Here is a 14,131-nt window from a genome sequence, read left to right as displayed (position 1 = left end):
ATTCTGTATTTAAGTTTCTGAGGAACCACTAAATTGTTTTCCACAGCAGCTGTACCATTTGACATCCCCACCAGCAATATCTGGGACCTCCCCCTCAACAACATTTATTTTCCAATCCTTTAGAACTAGGGTAGCTCACTGTGGTTTTGATGTGCATTTCCTAATGACTCTTGGTTTTACACATCTTTTCATGTGTGGACTGGCTATTTGTTTATCTTTGGAGAAACGCTTATTCAAGCCCTTTGCCTGTTTATTACTGGATTTCTTTGTCTTTTGTTGTCAGTCTGTAAGAGTTCTTTGTATATTCTCTATTCTACAGCCTTATCAGATAAATGATTTTTCAAGTATTTAGTCCTATGGCCTTTGTCTTTTCACTTTCTTGATAGTGTCCTTTGATGCAAAATTGTTTAATTTTGATGAAGTCCCAATTTCCCTATTTTTTCTTCTATTGCTCATGCTTTGCTTTGTTTTTTGTTGCTGACTGAGAATCCAAGGTCATGAATATTTTCCAGGTCTTCTTCCAAGAATTTTACAGCCTTAGCTCTTACATTTACCTCAGTGATCCATTTTTAATGTTTATACATGGTGTGAGGTAGGGGTCTATCTCTATGCTCTACATCTCTACATGTGGATATACTGTTGTCCAGCACCATTTGTGGAAGAGACTATCTGCTGGTCTAATGACCACAGATGTATAGGTTTTATCTTAACTCTCAATTCTATTCCGCTCATCTACTGTATTACTTTATTTTTTTAAGATTTTATTTTTATTTATTTGAGAGAGACAGAGAGAGCACCAGTGGGGTGGGAGGGCAGAGGGAGAGGGAAAAGCAGAATCTCCACTGAGCAGGGAGCCCAACGCAGGGCTCCATCCCAGGACCCTGGGATAAGACCTGAGCCAGAGGCAGACGCTTAACTGACTGAGCCACCCAGGGGCCACTCTACTGTATTACTTCTTAAATCCAAAATAATTATTATTGCTTCCCCTTAAGAGTAAAAGGCAAGAAAAGAAGTGGATTCAGAGAAAAGATTACTCTTTCAGGAGATCTGGGTGTGATGAAATGGAGAAAGACAGGGCATAAGCCAGAGGGGAATAATTGGAAGGTATTTTGAGACTATAAACATTCGCCTTGCACCTCTCATCTGCCACCCACTATGCCATGTTATTTGCACATAATATTTCACTTAATGCTCATAATCCTTCAAAATTATCTCCATTTCATGAACAAGGAAACTAAAATTCATAGATATTAATTAACTCCCTTGCCCATGATCCACACTCTACTGAGAGCCAAAACTACACCCCCAGATCTGTTTGATTCCATACTCTGTATTTTTCCCACTCTATTTTGTATCCAGTTTTGGACACAAAGTTTGAAGTACCATTATGCCTACAGGGAGATATCCAGTTGTCATTCAAAAATACAGCCCTGGGGCGCTTGGATGGCTCAGTGGGTTAAAGCCTCTGCCTTCAGCTCAGATCATGATCCCAGGGTCCTGGGATCGAGCCCCGCATCAGGCTCTCTGCTCAGTGGGGAGCCTGCTTCCCTTCCTTTCTCTCTGTCTGCTTCTCTGCCTGACTGTGATCTGTCTGTCAAATAAATAAATAAAATATTTTAAAAAAAAAAAAAAGAAGAACAATCAGTGATTTTTAGAAGTCAATAGAAGACAAGGTTTGAAAAGTAACCACTTTGATTAAGGCCAAGAAGGTCAACAGTGATCTGACAAAAAGAACACTAAGTATGGATTTGCTGAGTAAAAGCCAACTGGTGGCTTGAGTAGTGAATGGGAAGAAAGGATGGAAAAAGATCCCATGTAGACTATTTTTTTAAGGTTTGATGTGGGGGAATAAGAAAAAAAGTCGGTAGGTAGGAGGCTAATGAGTTACACAAGCTTTTGTATTTTCAGGAGAGAGATCTTGTAACTGTGAATACAGAAATTAGATTAACTCTGTATATATAAGCAGCTATGAATATTTGCAGTATTTAGGATAAGTACAGCAAATACATAAAAGGATTTTTCCAGGAAGGAAGGAATTTTTAGATTTTTAAAGAAGAATTTCCAAATATTTAGAATTATCTGCATTGGCAATTTATATTAACCTAAAGAAAGTCCTGAAAGGGATGAGAAAATAAAAAGTCTCTCAAGAAAATAGAAATGAGGGACATCTGGGTGGCTCAGTTGGTTGAACAGCTGCCTTTGGCTCAGGCCATGATCCCAGGGTCCCGGGATCGAGTCTAGCTTCCGGCTCCTTGCTCAGCCTGCCTCTCCCTCTCCAGGCCGCTCCCCCTGCTTGTACACACACACTCTCTCACTCTCTCTCTCTGACAAATAAATAAATGAATAAATAAATCTTAAAAAAAAATGACTGTTTCAAAACAATACTAAGAAAGAAATTGAAACTAATTCTGGTACTAATATAATTTTTTATTCCCAGTGTAAATCCCTCATTCAAGAAGAAAAGGTATCTGGGGGCTTACATATTATTTTATTTGCCCTACAAAAAACATTTTATCTTTCTTATTGTGCCAATATCTTAAGTGTCTTACTTTAGATTTTGTTTATTAATGTAGCTTTCAAAACTGTATATGTGGGCGCCTGGGTGGCTCAGTGTGTTAAGCCGCTGCCTTCAGCTCAGGTCATGATCTCAGGGTCCTGGGATCAAGTCCCACATCGGGCTCTCTGCTCAGTGGGGAGCCTGCTTCCTCCTCTCTCTGTCTGCCTCTTTGCCTACTTGTGATCTCTCTCTGTCAAATAAATAAATAAAATCTTTAAAAAAAAAAAACTGTAACAAACGGTTAGCTTTTTACTATTTGGTTTTTGTAGATTATTATGTACTTTTAGATTAGGCCTGGGTAAACCATAAAAGACAAAATGTGGATATTATTAAAGAAAAATGTTAACATACGTGGTAAAAGAGAAATTACCAGGCAGGGTAGGTTTCCCGCATGTTTGAAGGAACAAGGAAAGGAATTAAGGAGAGGGCAGAGAGCAGATTAAATTACTTCTTCAGCGTGGCCACTAGGTGGCGCAAGTCTTTTGAAAGACCCAAGCCCCCAGTTTTAAGGAAAATCCCCAAAGAAATTAAACTTTTGCCTTCAGGAAGAACTGGAAATTTCCTGTACTATTTGGGACTGTAGGGGGATTTGTGTGTGTTTCTGTTGTTTTATATTCTGCTGTGTTCGGTGTAAATATTTTGATATTGTATATTTTCCAAAATATCTTTGGAATATCCTGAGCTAGGAGCATCCTGCACGTGCTAAAGGTACTTGGGGTAATGGTGCTGATGACGGCCGGTATGTGTCTTCACATCCTAGAAGTAACTCGATTCAAGTATTCCTACAGAAGCAATGTAAGAGTGAAGTACCACCACTGGGGCACCTGGGTGGCTCAGTGGGTTAAAGCCTCTGCTTTCGGCTCAGGTCATGATCCCAGGGTTCTGGGATCGAGCCCCATGTCAGGCTCTTTGCTCTGCAGGGAGCCTGCTTCCTCCTCTCTCTCTCTCTCTCTGCCTGCCTCTCTGCCTACTTGTGATCTCTGTCAAATAAATAAATAAAATCTTTAAAAAAAAAAAAAAAAAAGAGTGAAGTACCACAAGAAAAATTCTACTCTCAAAATGTCAGTAGCAAGAAAAGTACTAAATTTCTGATCTAATAAGCTAGGAACCCTTACTGAGCAGTAATGAGTACTTACTTGAATTAGGGGGCCAGGACTCCCGGTATTCACTACCTGCTTGAGTTCTGGGTGACTTGCCCCGAACCTGAGAAGCCACACAAAAATACCAAGAGTTATCATCAGCAGGAGAATTTATCCAAGAAATTTAAATCATAAAAATGTACCTGAAATATATATTTTTCTACCCCATCTTCCACAGTATATAAAATTGGACATTATATTCTAATAAGAACGATGTACATTTATAAAAGGCTCTCTAGTCTCCAATGTAGTTTCCCATATATTTCCACATCCAATGCCAAGCTCATTCAGGGGAGAAGAAGGAAGGGCAAGAAGCAGTAGAGGAGACTACTGTGGGCTCAAGAACCACACTTCCTTAAACCCTTATGCAATTTCTAGGAGCAAGAGTTATCACGAATGCCTTTCCTGATGCAGAGTCGGCTCCACTTAGAGGAAAACCTTTGACATGTCTGTTGGCAAAGCCGTCATCTCAATTAAACTTGACACAACGAAGTTCTTTGGTGCTGGCCCAAGAGAAACGGCCCAGAAAGAGGATTACCCTTCTGTCCGGCTTCTTCTGGGTCTCCATGGCGTGCAAGCGCTCCATCAGGCTGGAGAGGCCCTGCTCCAGGCTGTCGATGGTGTGGTGCTGAGGGTCGTGGCCGCTGAAGCTGCCGCGCAGGCTGCGGAGCGCGTCGCGAACGAGCTGCAGGTCGCTGGTCTGGGGGCAGAAGGGAGGTGCCGCTGAGCTGGCGCGGCCACAGGACTAACCACATCCCCACTGCTGGGCTCAACACCCTACACAGAGGCTCCCAGGCCGGATCTTTTATTTCCAAGGGAGGAGGTATGAATGCTAAGAAATTTTCCTTCACAGAAGTGGGCCTATTGTTTGCCCATTGATTATTCACGGCGGACAGCAAGAGTCTTGCATCCTCTGCGCTCATCAGATGCAGGAATTAGGGAACTGGGGTACAAAAGGCCTGGGGGTGCTGGTGATGGTTAGGCCACTGTTCTGGTTTTAGCTGGAAGTGGGGTCTGCATGCAAATCCCAAGAACCTACCCCTTTGTGAGTGACGGAAGCAGCTCCTTTTCCTGCCACTGGAAGGAGAAAACCATTGCTCTGAGAGTTGTGACTGTTGTAGCTGGTCACCTACGCAGCAAGAAGTGACACTTGGTGTAAGGGAAAATTCCAAACCGAGATGTCCTCACCTTTCTTACTCACACTTACCACTTCCTATCACAGTCTCCCATTGTCTGTCTGTTCATGTTGCTCTCAATTAGAATTTAACCCTCATGAGTGCAAAGACCTTTTTCTCCTTTCGTTCCCTGCTGTAACCCCGGTACTTGATAACTGGTTGGCACTGCTGAATAAGGAATGAGCAAAATGGAAGCCTCAGCCGGGGGACCCCCACCCTTGCCTCAGCGTGGCCATGGGCAGGGCTGAGAAGGCTGCTTCGGCGCCTCCTGACTTCACTTCAGTGAGGAAAAGAATAAGAACAAAGACTAATACTTTGGAGCCTGACTTTGTGCCAAGTGGACTATTTTCCAGATGAGTCATTTCTTTTTTTTTTTCCTGATGAGTCTTCTTTCTTTCTTTTTTTTTTCAATAGGTCTTATTTCTAAAGCTCAAAAGTGAAGCAAATTAAGGTCACACAATGGCAACAAGTATGAAAAGCTGGAATTTGAAACTAGATTTTCTTTGCTTGGAAGCTGCGTTCTTATTTTTAAATTTTTCAAGTTTTATTTATTTAAGTATTCTTGATACCCAATGTGGGGCTCGAACTCAAGACCCTGAGATCAAGATATATTGCCTGCATATTGCTGCGACTGAGCCAGCCAGGAGCCCCTGGACCCTGCACTCTAAACCCCCTCACCAAATAGCCTCTTTAACCCTAGAGATGTGGGAAGAGGGCCCGAAGGGGCAGGTTACCTCATCTGCCTCTCTTTTCATACAGTGAGCCAAAAGGACGTCTTTCTGTTCCAGCTCCCGCTCTAGGTCCACCTACAAGGAAGAGACGACATCAGAAAAAGCTGTCTTCAGGCTGGAGGCGCAGGAAGTCAGTGGGGGCCTCAACTCCCACCTGCTGGTAACTGGCCTCGGAGAGCTTCCGGAGGGCTTCTTCCAGCTTGGCCTGGTGCTGCTGCAGGAGGCGCTCCTTCTGCCCCAGCTCTTTCTGCAACAGAGACAGAGCTTTCAGGTGGGTGCAAAGCCAAGTGCGCTGAACAGCTCACTGCTGGCTGGGCAAGTTCCACCTGAGCAAAGGAGAGGCTCAAGGGGAAGAGTCCTTTCCTCAAGCCACACAGGAAGACATTCCACACCATAGTGATCTGACACAGTACAGAGGGTTCTTGGAACAGTAAGGCAGAAGGGAACTAGCATTTGCAGGAGGACCGCCACATGGCACGCACGCAGGTTAGACATAAAGGTTGAGATGGAAGTTTGCAGACAACCAGCTCTGTACTCCTTCTCGTAGACATGCTATCTGTTCTTCAGGGTTGTGGAATCAAAGGCACCCAGAAGATGTCCTTGCAGAAAGCAGCAATGAGAACAGAGTATTCAGAGCTCTTTGAACAAGAGCAACAACAGACGATCCATAAAAGGTCAAATGGGAATCATTTCCAAACTGATAGACATTCTTACTTTATACTCTCCCAAGAGCCTGTTCCGCTCCTCTAGCTTCCTCTGCAGGTCCACCTGCAAGAAGGTAAAGAAAGAATTAACCGGCACAGAGGTATTGTCTGCCACGCCCAGTAGGAAACCAACCACACAGTAACCAGAGCTGATGCTGGCTGTGAGGGCACAGAGCACAGAGTACGCACGACTATGGTGAAAACACACAGCTGCTCTCCATTTCTTTAGTAAGATAATCAAATGGTAGCACCACGGTTTTGTCTCTGTCTCAGTGTGCTCAAAATTCAAGGGCTCAAGGCCAGGGAGGTATGGGCTTTCAGCAAGGGCAGAGATGACTCTAACAGGAAGTAAGACTAATTGCAGACATGGAGGACAGGCAGCTCAGAAATAAGCTAAGAGGTCAGGATGGCAGATCGAACTGGACTTCATGCATCCTATTTTGCTCCTGGGGCTCCGTGAGGTCCAAGTTCATTCATGCAGCTCACATTCTGGTTGTGCAGCTCATCTCTGTCCATATTCGCCCTCAGCAGTTCTTGTTTGAGCTGAAGAACAGAGGTGTCCTGTTGGGTCAACCTCTGCTGCAAGGCGTCCTGGGAACAAAAGCTCACTCATTACTGTGGTCCCAGTCAATCAATCAACCAGTCATCACTACAAGTTTTAAACCCCTTACTGGTATCCAGCATTAGTTCGGGCAAACTAGGAGACGGAAAGAGTATGAGGTCTTGCAGTGAGGAGATGAGCAGGGATTCTTCTGTCCCTCTCCTGGATGCTAGCACCTGAAGAAAAGTCCTATCCACTGTCCTACCTAGCTGACTGAAACCCGCTTTCTCCTCCACCTATTACTCACCCCTACCCTCCAATGCCTTCCTGCCAGCATGATGCCAGAGAAAGAGTTGGTGGCCTTTGGGATCCAACAGACCGAGATTCAGATGACCAGTCTATTGCTTACCTTCATGACGGCGACCATGGACAACGCTCTCTCTTTCCTCCCACCCTGGCTTCCTCATCTGTATCTAGGCCATATAAATACTGAGTCTAGATGAGCTCTTTTTCCTTCTCCTTCTCTGCCAAATACCCATCTCTTGAGGGCTGCGCCCTACTGCTGCCTGCCACCCCATTCATAGAGAATCCCTGGAATCCCTCTCGGCCTACTCCCACTGCCTTCCAATGCCTAGTCTAGACCAGGACTGGGATTGTATTTCCATGCTCGGAACTCCTCTTGGACTTGTGGTTTCTCTTCCCAGTATCCTATGATCTTACCAGCTTCATGGTGCTGTCTCTCAGCTTGGACTCTCTTGGTTTCTACCATGCCTAAAAACTGTGGGATGTATACACTTAAAAAGATCGGCTAGAACAAACTTTTCCAACCATGATGACCTCACATGGAACTTGGGACTGGAGCTGCACTGCAGTGTGATTGCCTTGATTTTCCTCTCTTTACAGAATGCAAAGAAAAATGGGGTGGGCTCTGGAGAAGGTGAGGGTCTGTCCTTAAGTACGCTGTCAGCCACGGCAGTACACGCCAAAGGTCATCCAAGATGCGCTTAGCATTGGCAGTTCAGAGAACTTTTCCCAAAGTGTTAGTAAGTGTTGCATGGGAGAAAAAGCACTTCTGTGGTTAATAATTCCAAACTTTTTATGGCAGACTTTCTCAGGTCCTCTAGTATGGGACTCTTCCAGCCTACAAGGCCTTTCTCAAACTCATCTGAGCATGGAATGCTTTGTTTACTGACATATCTCAAAGGAAATATGAAATATACTCTATGAAATATACGGACTCTGACAAACCCTGCGGAGCTGTGAACAGGAGTGTAAGGAAGAGGGGAAGACAGCAGCTTAAGAACATCCTTTCACGTTTCTAAGTGTTTATTCAACAGAAGCATTCCCATGGAGGAGAAGCAACATATATTCAAAACTGCTAGCTAGATCACTGTATTAGCAAAAGACTGGAGGTAACCTAAAAGACCATCAACAGGAACTGATTACATGATCAGATAAATATATACTGGCATACTATGCAACCATAAAAAAGATCTAGGAAGGTTTTTATGTACTGAAATAGAATGATCTCCAAGATATGCTACTAGGTGGAAAAAGAGCAAAGTGCCAAGCTGTATGTATAATACACTATTATTGAGGGAAAAATCATATACACACATATTGATTGATAACTGTAAGTAACCGCCAGGAAAGAGAACTAAGTGACTGAGTGGGGGGAGGGGACAGGGCTGGAAGACAGACTTTTCAGGCATGGTCTTTTCACACCATCTTCACTTCAAGCCATTAAATACCATTACCTACTCAAACACTAAGTAAATTACAATGTTTAAGAGGACATTCGTCTTTAGAACTGAAGAAAACTTTAAAACCTGGTTGTTTTTACATATAAAAACTGTGAGGGTGGTAGAGGGGAAGGGACAGCGAAACAAGTCGTAACGTCAGAAATTAGCCTCAGCAAAACGCTGGTGTTTTCCCCAACGTGTGTCACTTCTCATCCACAAAGTGATACTTCCTAGTAGCACTCCACCTGCCCAAGGCTCCTGCAAATGTATACAAGACCCCAGCCGCAACCATCCTCCTCCTGCCCACGCTCAGCAGTAGACAGGTTTACCGGGTAGAGTTTATTGAAAGGGTTAAATGTCTTCCTTTTTACCTTTATCCCCTGTAAGTTTCTGGCTTCTTGTTTACATTTCAGCAGCTCCTTCTGCAAACCAAATATAGTTAGATCAGATGGTGGCATCTGGGTTGCATCAGAAGCATTACCTCATTCTGTCAGGAGGAACACAAAACTCAGATAGCCATTCCATGAACAACGAACCCTCTCCTGAGGCGGAAAGCAGATCCGGTCCAGTAAACAGTAAAGGCGGCCTCACAGAAACAAGAACGAGACCCATCCTGTCCTTCTCTGTGCTACCCAGGCCCAAATGCAGGTAGAGAAGCGTCTTGTCAAGAAAGAAGATACCACATTCCCACAGACTCTCATTCCTACAGTTAGCCCTCTTCACTGACAGGAAAACCTAATCATCATAATCTAGGTCTCCCTTACTGAAGCACACAATCCTATCTTCACATGCCTACCCCCAGTGTCATGTGTTCGACAAAGGGCTAGAGTCCTTCGGATTCTCCAAGTGGGCATTGTTCTTTATAAACCAAAGACACATTTAGCCCAACAATGAAATACTAATTATCCACCCCTTACAATAGATTAAAGACACGTATATAACTGTCACTAGGGAAGATTTTAGGAGAGGAACACGCAGACCCTAGACCCTGGTCTTCTTTCCTATTGCATCCCATTAAGAGTTTGGAATTAACATATCTAAAATAGGAAATTCCTAACATGGGCTCCACAGATGGACTCAAAAGTAATTCTATTAAAAATTCAAGTCAGTGAGTGTGTGAGCACATACTTGTGCATATTCTGGAGAGTGCTAATGGCTTTAGTCATATACCTAGGACTCCAAAAAAGTTAAAACCCATTGAACTAGAAGCATTCTGGGAAGAAGTCTTTATAAAGGACCATACTAGACTATGATTAATACTACTGTATCATGTATTTGAAAGTTGGTAAGATAATAAATGTTAAAAGTTCTCATTAAAAGAAAAAAAATGTGGGGCGCCTGGGTGGCTCAGTGGGTTAAAGCCTCTGCCTTCGGCTCAGGTCATGATCCCAGGGTCCTGGGATCAAGCCCCTCATGGAGCCCCACATCGGGCTCGCTCTGCTCAGCAGGGAGCCTGCTTCCTCTTCTTTCTCTCTGCCTGCCTCTCTGCCTACTTGTGATCTGTCTGTCAAATAAATAAATAAATCTTTAAAAAAAAAAAAAAGAAAGAAAAAAGGAACAAAAATGTGTAACTGTGTGGTGGTGGATGTTAACTACATTTATAATGGTGATCATTTCATAATATATACACATATCAAATCAATGTTGTACAGCTGAAATTAATGTAGTATAAATTATTTTAAAATGATCTTAAAAAGACCATACTGGGGGGCACCTGGGTGGCTCGTCAGTTAAGCATCTGCCTTTGGCTCAGGTCATGATTTCAGGGTCCTGGGCTCCAGCCCTTAGTCAGGCTCTCTGCTCAGTGGAGAGTCTGCTTTTCCCTCTCCCTCTGACCCACCCCCACCTCGTGCTCTCATTCACATTCCCTCTCTCTCAAAGAAATGAACTAAAAATTAAAAAAAAAAGAAAAGAACCATATTGATATTAGACCCATTTTTAATTAAAAAAGAAAAATTATGAAACATTTAAAACACAAAGAAAGGTGGAACCAATGACATAGATACCTATTACCACCAAGACTCAAAAGACATTACGTTTTTGCCATACTCAGGACATGTCTCTCTCTTTCAATCAAAGATATAAAACAGACACAGCCAAAGTCCTAAGTCTGCATCCCGTCACTCATACACATCACTGTTCTGATGCTGGTGTATGATATTCCCATAAGTTTTTTCAAAGGGAAAAAGGCACATGTTCTGACATACCTTTAGGTCCTGATTCTCCTCCATACTCTGATCCAGACGACTCTGGATTATAATCTAAATATAAGGCACAAAGAGATGGCTATGCAGCTATGCCGTGAAATTCAGAGGTCATTCATTCAGCAAATATTTACTGGGTTCAGCAAGTATTTACTGGGTACCTTGTCCAATGTTAGCCTCCTAACTGAATACAGAGAACAGGAAGCAGCCCCTCCTCTCTGGGGGAAGCACAAGTGGGGGAGGGGCAAGGAAAGGACTGTGGATGAAATTCAGACAAGTGCTTGTGTACTAGGTACAGCGGGTCCGAGGAAAAGCAAAGGAATGATAAAATGACTCTTGCCTTGGAGGGAAATTTTATTGTTGCTGTTTTATAGAAAATGAATTAGAGGAGGTCAGGAGAGGAATCAGGAAAACCAGCTGGAAGGCTGCTAGCATACTGGATGGAGGACTGAATTAAGGTCGTGGCTTTGAGAAAGGAGAGAAGTGGATGGATATAATTTAAAGGGGGAATGGACAGAGCTGGGTGACCTATCAGACACAGAGGGAAGGGCCAGAAGGATGCAAGGATGATGTTCAGTCTTGGGTATCTGGGGCCGTGGGTAGCGATCAGAAACAGAGTGCAAAGGGATAAGTAGTTTTGGTGGTGGAGAGAGAAAAGCCGTTTAATTTAGGACTCGAGGTAGTGAGAGGCTTACGGGACACGGAAGTGGAGATGATGGGCGGTGGTTACATGCCACACAGGCCAGTCAGTCTACAGCTCCAGAGCCGAGCTAGAAATCAGCATCTGAGAAGCAGGGTGGGAAGTGCATGACGCCAAGGAGGCAGGTAACACCGCCCAGGTGAACAGATCCATAGCAGTGGCCCCCAGGGGAACTCTGAGGAGCTTCAAAGGGAACTTGAAGGTGAGCTCTGTGAGGGTGGGGTCGTAGGTCTGCTTTGTCCTTAGGGCATCTCCAGTACCAGGAAGTTGTGCCAGGCATAGTTGGCGCTCAGTAAATTTGTTGATGAGGAGAGGGAGGGAGAATGGAAGAAACAGTCAAAAATACAGAGGAAAACAGGAGAGGTGGGGTCAGGGAAGAGAACATTTCAAGAAAGTGAGGACAACAGAGTCGAAAGCTAAAAGCAAATCAAACACATAAACCGGTTTATCTGGAGTCCAGTCACAGACGAAGGAACTCACCAGCTGTTCCTCAGGATTGACTCCTGGTTGAAGGAGGGCCAGGGGCCTCTCCTGTTCATCTTCGGGTAAGGATCCATTGAGCAGTAAGGCCTGAATAAGCACAGAAGCAGAAAGAAACCTGACTCCCATCAGATGACGGAGTCCAGAGTTGAGCTTGCTAAGCTTATCCTAAACTGAAATCACAACTGAGCTTCCCAGGTAAATCTCCTTGGTAATTTTTGGTCCTTTGATACCTCCAATTTTTCATCTTGGGTCTCTCAGAAGTTCCTCTTATCGGGCCCACACTTAGGACCCTTTCATCTTCCTGGATGTGCCTGAATCCTTCCCTTCAAGGCTCTGTGGCTCCAGCTGCTCAAACTAAATTTACTACCTAGAAAGTGAACTAAAAGAATTACCTTTCCTTAGAGAAGTTAACTACAATGAATTATTTAAAACACATTTAGGGGCTCCTGGCGGGCTCAGTCTGTAGAGCGTGTGACTCTGGATCTCAGGGTTGTGTGTTTGAGCCCCAGGATAGGTGTAGAGATTACTGAGAAAGAAAAAATCTTAAAAAAAAAAAAAAAATACATTTCGAGCACTGACTTGGGTTTGTTGGATTTCTGTTTGTTTTAATAACTCTGAATTTTTACTCCCTAGGGCAACCTGTATGGAACAAGAAGGAAAACCTATTGACAGAGAGATGTCCTCATTTCCGCTCCCCACACCAGGCTTTGCTTTCACAGAGTGTGGGGGGTGGGGGGTGGGGGAGGCACACTTACCCTGAAGGAGAGGAAGCACAGACCCTAGAGCCCTTCACAGGCACTGACCATCCCAAAGCCCCGCTCTAATATTGTACAGCTCAACAACACGGGTTTGCACTGCACAGGTCCCACTGATATAAATTTTTTTTTTTTACAAAATACATTTCAGTTCTGAAAGCATATTTTCTCCTCCTTATGATTTTAACATTTGCTATTCTCTAGTTTACTTTAAGAGCACAGTATGTAATACCGGTAACAGTCAAAAGAGGGGTTAATCAACTCTTTTTTTTTTTTTTTTTTTTTTAAAGATTTTATTTATTTATTTGACAGAGAGAGATCACAAGTAGGCAGAGAGGCAGGCAGAGAGAGAGGAGGAAGCAGGCTCCCTGCTGAGCAGAGAGCCCGATGCGGGACTCGATCCCGGGACCCCGAGATCATGACCTGAGCCGAAGGCAGCGGCTTAACCCACTGAGCCACCCAGGCGCCCCAAATCAACTCTTTATGTTTTCAGTAAACCTTATGGTCAACAGTAGGCTGTTAGTAGTTAAGTTCTGGGGGAGTCAAAAGTCATACACAGATTTTCAACTGTGCAGGGGGTTGGTGCCCCTAGTCACCTCCCCCACAAGTTGGCCAAAGATCAACTGTACTCATAATCTGTAACCTTATTCCTCAAGAAGACCCCCAAAACTGTATTCTTTAGCACTCACAAAACCTGAACTGCTCATGCAGGTAGGATTATGAGACCTATCAGCTCAGTGGAAGATTTAAGAGTGTGTCCCCTTTTTATATTTCAGTTCTGTCCCAGTTCAGTCAAGAGTTACAGAGGTTATGGGGCGCCTGGGTGGCTCAGTGGGTTAAAGCCTCTGCCTTCGGCTCAGGTCATGATCTCAGGGTCCTGGGATCGAGCCCCGCATTGGGCCTCTTTGTGCTTCCTCCTCTCTCTGCCTGACTCTCTGCCTACTTGTGATCTCTGTCTGTCAAATAAATAAACAAAATCTTAAAAAAAAAAAAAATAAAGTAACAGAGGTTAAACCCCATCTCAGTAAATGTAACACTAATTACATCACAAATGCTGGTATACAAAAACTGTTTAAAATCAGCCACTGGTTGGTCTATCAAGCAGTAACTAATTATAAAATATTAGTAAAGCGAATGAATTTGGCTATCCCCTGGAGCGTGGCAAGAGGTGTAAGACAAGTATGACACCACAGGGAGCTAAGGGAGAGCAACATCATAGACACATTAACTCTGTTAGTGGCAAAGTGTTCAGTGGGCTCTAACTGAGGTACACTAAGAAGTCATAAATCCTGGTCGTGGCTTAGCACGCAACTCCCTCATCACCGAAAGAGTTAAGGAGCCCAGTGGATGCTGTGAGCTCCATTGTATTCTATAATGGAACTGAATTCTCATTGTGATCA

The 14,131-nt window shown here is 43.9% G+C and overlaps 1 protein-coding gene across 9 annotated transcripts in view; it reads right to left on the bottom strand.

The window, feature by feature from the left end:
• Positions 1–14,131, bottom strand: part of DIXDC1 (DIX domain containing 1) — a 69,190-nt gene that overhangs the window by 5,808 nt on the left and 49,251 nt on the right. For all 9 annotated transcript variants that reach the window (XM_059180468.1, XM_059180459.1, XM_059180477.1 and 6 more), the window contains 10 exons: positions 11,974–12,063; positions 10,797–10,850; positions 8,961–9,011; positions 6,793–6,897; positions 6,317–6,370; positions 5,757–5,849; positions 5,606–5,677; positions 4,736–4,825; positions 4,235–4,396; positions 3,694–3,760 (listed from right to left, as the gene is read on the bottom strand). In XM_059180468.1, coding sequence (XP_059036451.1) covers positions 3,694–3,760; positions 4,235–4,396; positions 4,736–4,825; positions 5,606–5,677; positions 5,757–5,849; positions 6,317–6,370; positions 6,793–6,897; positions 8,961–9,011; positions 10,797–10,850; positions 11,974–12,063 — 838 coding nt within the window. The remainder of the gene's footprint in view (positions 1–3,693; positions 3,761–4,234; positions 4,397–4,735; positions 4,826–5,605; positions 5,678–5,756; positions 5,850–6,316; positions 6,371–6,792; positions 6,898–8,960; positions 9,012–10,796; positions 10,851–11,973; positions 12,064–14,131) is intronic.

This window comes from Mustela lutreola, chromosome 1 (assembly GCF_030435805.1).
Source record: "Mustela lutreola isolate mMusLut2 chromosome 1, mMusLut2.pri, whole genome shotgun sequence".
In the NCBI taxonomy this organism is placed as follows: Eukaryota; Metazoa; Chordata; class Mammalia; order Carnivora; family Mustelidae; genus Mustela; species Mustela lutreola.
Note: the sequence above shows the minus strand (reverse complement) of the source record. Positions and strands in the feature narration are given on the sequence as shown.